This window comes from Pteropus vampyrus, unplaced genomic scaffold, assembly GCF_000151845.1.
Source record: "Pteropus vampyrus isolate Shadow unplaced genomic scaffold, Pvam_2.0 Scaffold83, whole genome shotgun sequence".
In the NCBI taxonomy this organism is placed as follows: domain Eukaryota; kingdom Metazoa; phylum Chordata; class Mammalia; order Chiroptera; family Pteropodidae; genus Pteropus; species Pteropus vampyrus.
The window spans coordinates 4,652,784-4,666,012 of NW_011888864.1; the positions used below are offsets into that span (position 1 = coordinate 4,652,784).

At 34.5% G+C, this 13,229-nt stretch overlaps 1 protein-coding gene across 7 annotated transcripts in view; it reads left to right on the forward strand.

Moving 5' to 3' along the window:
- Nucleotides 1-13,229, forward strand: part of FGF14 (fibroblast growth factor 14) — a 580,805-nt gene that overhangs the window by 464,468 nt on the left and 103,108 nt on the right. For all 7 annotated transcript variants that reach the window (XM_023532434.1, XM_023532435.1, XM_023532436.1 and 4 more), the window contains one exon: nucleotides 60-163. In XM_023532434.1, the coding sequence (XP_023388202.1) occupies nucleotides 60-163 (104 nt within the window). The remainder of the gene's footprint in view (nucleotides 1-59; nucleotides 164-13,229) is intronic.

The window sequence follows — 13,229 nt, forward strand, 5'->3', positions numbered from 1 at the left end:
ATGATAGCAATGCTTTACTTCCTTTTGTGATTTGTGACAGACCACGTTTATCTTTACAGCACTGTTCAACCTCATACCAGTGGGACTGCGCGTTGTTGCCATCCAGGGAGTGAAGACAGGGTTATACATAGCCATGAATGGAGAAGGTTACCTCTACCCATCAGTAAGTAACATGCCAAAGATACTGGCCCTTCATTTAATGTTTGCAAAATAATAATAGCAGCAACAACAAAAACGAGAAAGTTCTGTGTCTATAGATGCTGCCCTTTTTGCTTTAGTATTTGATCTTTAATATAATGTTGTAGGAGCTGTTTATTCATTATTCATCAGTGTTTGTTAATATCAGCCTATCAAGTAGAAGAGTGTCTTATAAAAGAGTATTTTATAAAGAAAAACAAAATTTATGTGAATTTTAAAACAAAATTAAAGAGCAGTTCTTTTAAAAATAAGAATTATAAGTCAGACAAAGATAAATACCATATGATTTGATTTCATTTATATGCAGAATATAAGGAACAAAAATAACAAACTAATCAAAAACATACTGAAAATATAGAGGACAATCTGGTGATCGTGGGGACAGGGTTGGAGATTGGAGGGCTGGGAGAAAGGGGTGAAGGGTTAAAGAAGTACAAATTAGTAGATGATAGATGGTCACAGGGATGGGGAGCACAGCATAGGTAATGCCGTTAGCATTAATATATTAGCTAGACGGAAAACCAGAGGAGAGAAGGAGCAATTAAGGGGATTGTTTTATAAACTATATAAGTACCTAACCAATATACTGTATACTTGAAACTAATTAAAATAAATAAATTTTAAAAAATAAGAATTCAAATTGTGTAAATATTTTACTGGGAAAATACTTCTAATATCAAAATGTATATTGTATTTGACTCTAAACAAGCCTTTCTGTTTTTGTGTTAATGTATATTAGAAGTTGAACACTTTTCCAGCTATATAACCTCTTCTGGAATATTTACTATTTACAAATAATTCACATTCAGATATGCTGTATTCATAATTATAATTCAGTTAGAATTTATTTTTGTCACAGGTCCAAGCAATAGAGAGTTAGATGAAAATATTTTTTTTTCTACTATCCTTTGAGAAAAAATCTATAGATTACAGTCATGGTGCCTCAAAGAAAAATGCTCTTATTTGGGTTTGCATGTCATCGTCATATATATTCTTTGTTAAATGCCATCATCAAAACTGTTGTTAAATGCCATCATCAAAAAATTACATGTCAGCATACATATATATATTACACACATACGCATACACACATGCACATGCACACACATACAAAAGTTAAACATAACATTCTCTGGGGCCTATTGTGAAATTTGATATGTTTTCTTCAGTAAATCTGGGAAATCCTGTCAAAGAAAAAAAAAATGTGAGCTTGTGGATTCCCTTCATGATGGAGTGGAAAGCTCTCTTGTTATTTTGGAAACTTCATCTGAGTTTTCTGATGGTCCTGGGCCTCATATTATGCAAATTGCATTCTGTTGCATAAGATGAATATTCAACATATTATGAGCAAGATCAAGCTAGAGTTCCCTAACCCCTTTTGAGGAAAAATCTGATTCAGATAAAGATCATTTTCTAAAGATGCCTTATTTCGATACAAATCAATTTTATTGATTTGACATTTATTCTGTTATTTTTCTATTTTTTCTCCCAAGTAATCTTTGAGATGCCTAAAAATTATTAGAGGTAGTATCTGCCATAGCCTCTAGTTCTTGGTTCCTGTTGATGATGTTATCATTTTGTTGTGTTCTGGTATATGCTTTGATGTCAGGAGAAATTTAAATTTTGCTTTATTTTTTGCACGTGAAAAAGATGCCTTATACTTTTTTGTTGTGACATTGGGCATATCATCTTGAGTATGTGTATTAGCCTAAAACGCAAATACTGGTTGTATTGGTGCAATGGAAGCAGAGCAGCAAGAATAGAAATGAAGAAGGCTCTAACTGCCCTGTCTTAAATATGGCCTCCTTGCCCAGGAATCAGTTATATGCTTAACAGTACCTGCCCCAGGATTTGTCTCAGTCACTACTTCAGGCATATTATCTGACCCAATGTGTTCTGCTTTTACTCTCCTGATTCTCCAGTTAATTGGCTTCTGGGAAAATCAGTGAAACTCAGATTTAAAGAACAAGTTAATAAAGATTTAAGTCTGGAAAATGAAGGAATCTGTTTTAAGTTTATGCCCACTTTAAAACGATCAATTTAATGTTTGCTCAGTGTAAACTAGTGTCTAATATGGGAACAATTTTACTGAGACTCTGTAGATTCAAAATGTAGGCAATAAAATAGATTATTCAAAGTAAATCCTGTTAAATGAAAACCACACTAGTGATTTGACTTGAGGTATACATTCCTCTGTTTGCATTTCAGGAAGTAACTCTCATACTCCCTTGCCATCCAAATAAAGATATTCAATTTGTCAGATAATTCCACATCAGGGGGACAAAAAAATTACCTTGACCGACATGTAAATAATCACATTTCCAACGCTGAAGCTGCTTGTTCCCGGTGGAATCTTTTCTTAAATATGACAATAGTCATTTCTTTTGTGGTCATAATGATTGTAATGTCTTACTTAAAGATGTTTCTCAAGAGATTTAATACCAGATATAAACAGTTTGCTTAAAGGTAGAATGCAGGCTGCAAAGTTGCAGAACAGAAATTGACAAAGAAATACTTTTGTTAAACAATTAGTTTAAAATGATGTTTAGGAAAAAAAACGAAGTATATTTTGACCAACTAGACTATTTATAGTGCTGTAATGAAGAGTCAAGTTTTTTTTTTATTTTTTCTCTTCCAAACATCCTGTGACTTTGAAAGACTAAGAAAATCCTCCACGTAAATTCTGACACAAGAAAAACATGAATGAAAGAAGACTTCATCATTTGGTCAGAGATAAAGAATAGTCAAAGCCATAACGTGTTTCTGATATAAGAGAAGAGGGGGAGGGAGAAAGGGAAGGAAAAGAAACTGATATGATGGGGAAAGCCCTGGGCTTTTTTCAGAACGCCTGGATCCTGGACCTGACAGCCAGTGCCCGTGTTATCATGTCCCTGTCTCTCTGCCTCTCATTGTTCTCATCTGTAAAATTAAAAGGTTTCCCTGGATACTTTAAATTAATATTGAGATTTAAATTCTCATTTTAATCTGATTGTTTTTTTCTGAATGATGAGATAAGAAAGGTACCAAAAAACCATAAAGATTCATTATTGCTTTCTTATTACAGGCTGACATTTATGAGAATATGAGTTTCCAAATGGTGTTGTAAATGTTTCTATTACCTAGAAGCAGGCATCTGGGGAGGCAGTATGCCCTGGTGTTCTCCTGAAATTAATTTTTCATCTGAGTCTCTTAACTAAGTGATACAAGTTGAGAGGAAGACAATTCCTTTTCATGTAGTTTTTAAAAATGAATTAAGAAAATGCACTGCTACTGTGTTTTGCAAATAATACAGCTCATAAGAATAACCTGAAAAGAAGAAAATGCAGATTTCTTTGATTATCTCTAGATATTTCAATTCACTAGTCTGATGGTAGGCCTAGGAATCCACAGTTTAATAAGGGTCCCCCTACCTCCCTCATGTGCCCATTGGTGGGTGATTCTAAAGCCCAATAATCAACAACCACTCAGCAATCATTGTTGCAATGGCCTGTGGGGGAGATGATGGTAGCTTTAGACCAAGTAGTGAGAGTAGAGTTGGTGAGAGTTGGTAAATACACTACCCAGGCACAGAAACCAATATTGAATAAAATAAAATATTTTGTTTTCCTAACTTAACATATCACTAAATTGATGTTTACAGAAATTTGAAGCAGTTCTGCATTCCTTTTCACTAATGCAGTAACCCAGAAGCTCTGGAACACCTGGATACTGTCACCTCTGTATGCTGGCATCAACTCACCCAACTAACCATAGACAATGAATGTGCGTATAGGGATGAAATGTTCTTTAATTAAGAATGAGTGATAAATGTTGTCTATCTGTAAAGATCTTAGTTATCTACTCTACAGGAGATAGTTTTCTGATATTATAGTCATATCTTTCAGAAATATTTTCATTATCCTCTTTTACAAAGATGGTACCAATTTCCATCCAGCAGTCGTCCCTTACTGATGTGTCTTAATTGTGTTGCTGGCCCTCCTCAATTTTCTAAGGCCTCCAAGACAGGAAAGCCTCAGAGCTCCTTGCCTCATTCTACTATCAATTGTACATCTTCCTGCAGAGCTCATAACTCTGGCAAAACAGGATGGAACATCTTCACATCTGCTCTTGTGTTTGTTGTTCAAGTTTAGGGCATGGAAATAGAACTGCTTCGTTTTTTCATAGTGTGGTACCTAATTTCCCTCAAACTCTTTCTATTCTTCCCTGAGGTTTATTCATACAAAGGCACATACAATTAGTCACCTGTATTTCCATGCTCATGGAGTATTGTGTGAGTTCTTCATCCATCCCTGGTACTTGTCCTGTCTCTGAAACACATCTATGGACATCCACCCTCAGGAAACTGTTCACCATTCATCCTAGAGCTGGTAGGCACATCCTATCCATGTCTCCTGTGTTTTTTTTTTTTTTCCTTTTGGTACCAGGCAGTGCATGCAAATAATCAAATAATCTGAGTTACAGTGACCATAACTGGCCATCAATATCCACTGTAGGGAAGCCAAGGCCTCAGTAGCATCTGAGGACTGCTCATTCTGAGGACCAGCCTTTTCTTCTCCAATGAGACCCCTGGGAAGAGGGAGGCAAAACTAAAACCAAGTTCATCTGGATACACAGAGCTGTCCCTTTCAGAATGGAAATTCTTTCATTCTTTCGTTTTTCATTCTTCATTTCTTTCAGTGAGTCATTTTCTTTATCTTAAGAAGTATATTAAATTTGAGATTATTATCAGTGTCTTTTGTTAATCTAACAATCTATTACTTTATATGCATGCTTTCCTGCACAAACAATATACACTATACAACACCTTTTGAGAATGTGTATGTGTGTGTGTGTGTGTTTCATTGGGATTATGCATTGTGCTTAAATATACACACATTTGTTCACATGATTATACTTCTGGTCAGAATGTTTCTATTTCTTTTTATAAATGTTAAATGATAGTTTTTAAATTTACACATTTTAAAGCTTTACTTGTTATACTTAAAAATATTTCTTTTTTTACATTAAGTTTTCCTATGGTTTCTCCCACATATAACTCAGTTGGATATATCTCCCAGGTTGAAAATGGCTATTATCCGTTCTTGGTGTTTGGGCTAAGATCATTTATAGTAATAAAGAAGCAAGTATGGTACTTTAGTTCATTTCCCTTAAGTATTCATGTAATTCCTACAGCACTGAACACCAATGAACAGAATATAGTTGATTGTGACAAAGGCAAGAATGCCGTCATTCTGCTTGGGGTCACTTACCAGAAAGAAAATGCAATTGAGAAACAAATGGAAATGGCAGACTAAGTATAATTAAATTAAGTAGCATTTTGGACAAAAGAAAATGTGAAACATCCCTTTTTTTCTATTATTAGGTTAATAATAAGCAATAAAAATGAATACTTTTTTAAACTATCCAAGTTTTAGTGCCATTTTATGGTATATGAAGGAAATTGGGGTTGAGGTAGGAAAGATGCTGAGCGCTTAAGAGGAAAAAGAGAAATGAAAAGAAAAGGAGATAGTAAGTGAACACAGGAAGCTGCATCGGGCAGCATTAGGGGAAGGGGAGAGGATGGCAGGAGGAGGCAGCAAAGGGAAGGATGCGGGGAAGACGCATCATAAAGAATGGGGAGGAAGGGCCATGTTTTCTGCTCACTCCATCGCGTTCCTGGAATCCATTTGAAGCTCGGCTTCAGCCTCCCATTCTGAGGTGGAGAAAACAAAGTCCTCCTTCATGAAGCCCAGTCTGGAACTTCTGACCACACCCAAGATACTTTTCCTCCTCTAACTCCATCATGACCACTTTCACTTATTTCCCTTAACCTCCTCTTTTAGAATGGTAGTTCTGCTTGGTTAATGCCGCTGTCTAAGGAATCTATATGGCTGTATTTAACTTCCCAATGATTATACCTGTGACAGTGAGAATTAGTAGAAAGAGACCAGCGGCTGTGTGAAAATCATTTTGATCAATAGCCCAGGTGAAGGTTCTTGAGTATATACAATGAAATGTTATTGAACCTTAAAAAAGGAGATTGCAGCAAAATGAATAAACCTGGAACACATTATACTAAGTAAAATAGGTCAGACATATAAAGAAAAAGAGAACTGCATGATCTTACCTGTGGAATCTAAATAAGTGAAACTTATTTAGAAGCAGAGACTTGAAAAATGGTTGCCAGGGGCAGAAAGGGAGGAGATATGAGGAGTAAAAGGAAAAAATGCTAAATAAAAAAGAGCAAACTAAATAGGGCTTACAAACTACAAATATGTGTTTCGTTTGGACAGCATAAGTGTGTGTGCATGCGTGCGTGCGTGCGTGTGTGCGTGTGTGTGTGTGTGTGTGATCTGAATGCCTTCAGGTGGAGCATGCACTCTACAGTCTATGGTTTGGCCACAATGACAACTTTCCTTGAATTTAGAAAGGAATACATGTTAACTTTGTGTCTGGGCCTGGAGATATTGGTGCTGTCAATGAAGGGAAAGGATGAGAGATATTTGAGAGTTTTTTGAGGAGTTATGGAAACAACTCTGGTTTTCTTGGTATGGGAGGTGACAGAGTCACAGCTCACTCTGATATGACTAACTCAAAACCGGGTGAGCTGTGATGCTTTTCACTGAGAAAACAAAACCCAGAAGGAGGAGAGGACTTGGGGGGAGGAAGGTTCTGCACTCGGTTTTGTACACAGGATATCCATGTGAGTTATAATCCCACTGAATGACTACCGGATAATAACGAAACTCATTTATCCTATAAGAAACAAGTTTCCGAGCTGTTTTAAGAACAGTGTGCAAATAAAGAATTGTTCTTTGAAGACACATGGTGATTGTCTTCCTTTTCCTCCTGCATGTGAGTCAAAGATGAAGATAATAGGGTCAATAACATCTGCATGGGTTAAGTTAAATATTAGGGAAGAACATTATTAGATAACATGATTTCTTGAAAAAGTCTCAGATATTGTACTTGGTACATAAGAATACGGATTCATTAGAGGCAGTTTTGAATACTGGGTATAGAGGAGAGAACTAACTGAGCTAAATTTGTAACTTGTGCTTTTATAAAAATGATACTAATAATATGGGAATGAAGCATCAGGCCTTCAGATACTCTCATAGTGGTTCACAGTCCTCAACATACCTAAGACTTATTCAGATAGCACTGTAAATATCTAGATTCCAGATCATTAACCTGAAAGATTCTAATTCAGTGTGTTTTATATGCCTCAAGAATTAGAATTTCATATATGTATCCCAGGCATTTCTAGTGCAGGTGCCTAAAGGAATATACCTTGATAAACATCGGTCTACCTCACTGAGCCATGACTTTTGGATCATATGATTTTATATTTACTCTTGGTGATGATGATGATGATGATGAGCACAAATTCATGGTCCAGTTCAAGCCCCTTAAAATAAGCAGAATGACATGACTCTGAGTAGTGCCGTCCTTTCCCATTGACCAAGTTAAATGGCCTTTGAGGATGTATATGGAAAAGTCCTGGCTGTGGTCATCGCTCTGCTCAATTTGCAAAGAATAGGACAAGAAATATGTCCTTGAACATCAAGATAATTTAGAGAAAGAGGAATTTTGCTGACACTTGAGAAAAGGAAATAAGAAAATATAAAAACAAAGTAAGACTTTGAATTTTAAACCAATAACAGCCAGTTTGCAATCCTGAAAAAGAGAGATTTTTATCATATAAAGCTCAAGGGAGAAATCAGCCTGAGACAGTCAGCCTGGGGCCTGTCTGAATTGAAGACACCTGCTGAATTGAAGGGAATGATTCAGGGCAAGGACATCTGTCAGAGCAGATTTCCAATGACAACAACTCTGGGTTGCTTCAGAAGTGAATGTTTTTTTATTATTTTTAAAAATTACTAATGAAATAAATATATGTACATTTAATACATTGTTTATTTTTTCTAACTCTACTTTCTCTGGGATAATTTTGTTTTCCTCTAAGCAGAGCCTTCCCACACAAATCCCATTTCCAGACAGAAGAGACTTCCATTTCCTTCCCTAGGTGATCAGCAGGACCCTAGTACTTGGCCCACGTTTGAGCTTCTTTTCTGGGTTCTATAGGGAGAGAGGGTTGATCGCATATGGGCCTGTCATTTACAGATTTCTTAACTCTACCAAAACCCGTTATATCTACTTAACAAAAATGTAAACATGTATCTGATAGCAAAAGGGTTTGCATGAAATAATGTGGAAGACCATTTCTACTCCATATAATTACTCGACAATTAAATATAGGCGATGGATAAGTCAAGTACTTGGTATGGATGTGTATATTAATGAATTCATTTGTTAATTCATTCAAAAAACATTACTATATGCCTTTCAATGGCAGCTATTGTGATATAAGCATTGGGGCTTCAAATATACATGAAAATTTTTTGATTTAAAAACGAACGGACAAACCAAAATCTCTTTAAGTTTAATAGACAGAAGGAAATCATTGGAAGTGCATCTTGACTAGACAAATTCTAAGGCTCTTTTCTCGGAATCTATGATTCCATTATATTTGTATATTTCATCACTCCTTCAGTAGTCCTGGATATGTAGGAAGTATTCAGTCTGAAATTTTTTATTGATTATTGTCAAGGTGGAATTATTTTTATCAGAAACTTTTATTAATTTATTCATTTAGTGCCCTCTTGTTCACAATATTTATTATGCGTGTCACTTTTTTTCTCACTGAAAACCATTAAATATCAGTAACAAAGATGAATCTATTTATCTCCCAAGTTAGAATTGCAGAAAAGCCCTTATTTACACTTTTCTTTCCTGAAAGAACATGAGGAATCCACAGAGACAGTACTCAGACATGCAATGTCTGCCTTCTAATGTGGTCACATTTGCATTAATGAGGTGAGTGGTAATGTTGTCTTCACCTTAAGAGAGACTCTCAGGGCAAAAAAATAAAATTTGATCTCTAATAAATATTGCTATCATTTAAACTTGAACATTTTAAAGCAAGTGCATGAATAATAATAAAGAAAGGGCTTTATTATTTCTCTATGTTCATAAATGCATGAAAAGCTTTGGTTTTATATTTCCTTTTACGGTAAAAGAAAAAATTACCTTTGCAGTTTGTAATTTTGTTCTGATTTTCTCTAGATGGAAACATTATAAAATACTGTAAATAGTAATAAAATTTAGGTTTGTTCAAATGTTTCAATTTTTTAAAATCTGTATTCGTGGAGGTGGATACCCTCTTGTTCCCTCTTGTAGGTGATAGATGGTGAAAGAAATTTTTACGTATAAGAAGTTTTAAAGACTACCCCGAAGATTAAGTCCTAGAACAAAAGATAAACAATATTTAAGAATGAACCATCTGCTTTCATTTTTCACATTATGAAAAAAATTGCAATAAACTGCATAAATTCTAAGAAGACCAGTATACCATAGTGAATGACAAATCAGATTTAACATTTAATAGCTGCTAAAGTTTTGGGAAGAAATTCTGCCTATTTAAAAATCGTTTGCATATATTAGAGACATCATGATTGAAATAGCTATACATCATTCACCCAAGCTGTGTTGATGGGTTTTCTTTCTGATTATTTTTACTTTTAGAGAATTCTTTTTCTTCCTACTTCTGGCAGTGGGGTTGCATTTGTGCTACCATATCCCAGGACTCTGAAAATCCATGAACCATGAGTTCATGGTCTCCTCTGAATAGGAATTGGATGCTTTTCTCAGTTTCTGCAATGCAGCTCCAATAACTTAAATCCCATTGCTTAGTCACTTGGGAATTATAAAGAAAAATAATTCATGAAATAATTCATAAAAATATGAAAAACTCTTCTATTTTTCTTTTTTCCTGAGAAAGAATTATAACAACCTTTATCGAAAAACCAAATTAGCTGTTCTTCATATATTATATACCAAAAATTGGAAAAATTGTTCCTTTGATAATGTCTATTGTTTTCTCTTCTTTATCCTCTCTGTTTCCACTGATTTTAGAGTTATAATATTATTGAAAGAATTATGACCATTTATTCAACTGAAAATATTGGCTATATTTTCTTTCTTGTATTACACATCAACCAATATTGATGCAACACATACTAGAACCTAGAAAAATAATGGTGAAAAACAGACATAGCCCCTGACCTCATGGAACTTATAATTTCTATAGATGTGAGTTCCATGCACAGTGCATTTTAACTCTGAATACTATTTCTACTTTGTGGAAGGCATTTTGTGCTCTGAGCTACTTAGGGTTTCACTGAATGTTGATTGTTTGTCTTAAGGTAATGTACTTAGTTTGGAATGTAAGTTATGGAAGAGTACATAATGCACTTCTGAGCAAGGATGTAGTAGATCTCTTGAGAATTTTATTTGGAGTTAGATGTGGCTTTAAGATCTGACGACTAATATGAAATGAAGAGAGACGAGTCACTTGTTTATAGGCGTGTTTCAGCCCATGCGGAGGAATCGTAATTGTTTGCTATTTGCTATCCCAATAAAGTCAGAGACTGAATGAGAACAAGATATTTTTTGTGAGGCTTTGGAATTGCTACATATCTGACAAGGTGGAAATATTTTATTTGGTCATTTATCCTAGGTCCAGGCCACTATTTGGCAGAAATAGTTATGTGGGCAAACAGGAAACATTATTCTACTTTACTTTTTTAATTCTACTTTAGTTTTAAGCTGGTACAATTAGTACTTAAAGGTACTAACCTGACAAATGGTAAGTATTGGTTTATGTCATGAGAGCAAAAAGCTTTTAGTGATGTTGTGTTATAGATTGGCTGTGTGCGCCCTTCGTGAGGGCATAATCGACAAAGGTTGATCCTCATGACTCCCCATTAATGGAAACTTCTGTAATTAACTCATCTGTCTCTCAACTAAGAATCTTTTATAGTTTTGCTCTCACTATCTAAACCTTAGACTCAGTGCATAAGACACCTTTGTCATGGCAAATTATTTTCTATGGTGAGCAATACTCTGTTATGGTTCAAGAGTGTCGGTTTCCTGGGCTGTCCTTCAGACACAGCTTTGAAGAAATCAGCATCGTTCTTGTTCATAGATAATGAAGAATAAAATTATGACAAGAGGATAAAGGATATATTATCTTGAGAGACACATTTATTGTGGTATGAGGAACAAACAACTGTTTTTATTAGAAGGCACATTAAGTGTTCACAATGAGCATTTATTTGCAAGTACCTCCTCTGTAATCAAGACGTATTTTTGCTATTGCGTTAAATGGTAAGATGATGACAAAAAATTATGTCACTTTGGAAGATATCATGGTATCTACTACAGTATTAATTTTTTAAATATTGACATAATGTTATCAGTAGAGACAATGGAAAATTGTTTTTGTATTAAGAATTTGCGACTTAGGTAACTCATTTACTATTTAATGGTGGCTAGTTTGCCTAACTTCTACATGGTTTTTATTTCAATATTGACTAGAATCTATATTTCTAGCAATATTAAGAACAGAAAAGTCAACGTTTAAACTTTTGAATGTTTTCTAGACAACTCTGACCTAGAGTTGAGGTAAGAGGCATTCACTTAGTGTCTATAGAGAAATAAATCTAATGTGAAATATTATATTAAAGGAGGAAACTATTAAGAAATTGTTCCACAGGTGCCATAAGTGGGTTAGCTATTTTCCTAATGCAGTTAGAGCCCTTCAAAAAGCTATTTTATTGACTTAACCAAGCCAAATGTATACCCAGGAGAAATAGCAGTGAACCTTTATTTAATTTAAAATCATATTATATGAGAGGGCTTGCACATTGAAATGGGTACACAGAAGAATTGCCTTGGGCAATAGTTCCCCTTTGTTTATCTGAAAAAAATCATATAATACCTTATAGGAATTTGAATGCAGAAAAAGACCTTATTAATTTTTTGTGCATCATTCATACAATAACCAATAAAAAAAAAGAAACCATATCAGCAATACATGATAATTTAAAAAGCAGGAGTGCTCAGTCATACCTTGGTTCTCTGAGCCACAAAAGCCAATCCTGACTTTATTTTTTTTCCCAATGATCAGTCTTTGAGACCAATTAGAAAGTCCTCAAGACTCGTCATACCATTAACTACCAGGACCAAACTATCACATTATTTAAAATTTTTTATGAATAACAACTTCATTAAACATTATGTTTCTTGTATGACTAGGGAAAACTATGGAATGTAGCACATTGTAGCACTTAATTTTAATTACCCAATATTTTAATCATTTTTTAAATAAGTGACTTGGCCAAGGGTGTGCTAAAATACTGCATATTTGGCAAATTAGTGTGTACGAATTGATCTAAAAGCATGTTAAAATTACCTTAACCATTCTGTTTAATACCTAATTGTATTTTCTATTGATGATAGTGTTCTGCCTAGAAGCATTTGGTACTTTAAAATGTTATTTTACTCTAGAAAAAAAGTGGTAGATTGCACTATCAGCCACTCAAGGTAATTTTACATTTGAGGCAGAGATGGTGAGAACAGCAAGATAAAGGTAAAAAAACATAATGCTCAAGTTCTGCAAATGTAGGTAGTGCAAAACCCCAGAGTCACTTCTAATGTATTAGTGAATTATTTTCATTAATTCCACCTCAAAGTGAATTTGTTAAGGATCATTCATTAACCTAAAGGGGTAAATGCAGAGCACATGGGCACTTTACCACTGGGGGAGAGTAGAATGATTGTACTGTGGACACTGTGAGGTGTGTGTGTGTGTGTGCATTTGTGTATAATTATTTGATACTCAAAAACTATTAAGACATACTCTTCCCCATACAATGAAAAGGGCACACAGAAATTAATATCCTGATATGTACATGTAGATATTTTTCTCTTAATTATCATTTAGGGATTTTTCTGTACTCATTTGTGAAGTATTATGAAACTAAATAAGTATTGTGAAAATTCATCTTTTCATTGTATAGGATCTCTATATAAAATCAATAATTCACAACTCTAGTTATTTTTAATTCTTCAAAGACTAGTGCCTTATATAATTAATTTTTTAGGAGGACTATAGAGTAGGATTGATAGGTGGACAGGTATAATGG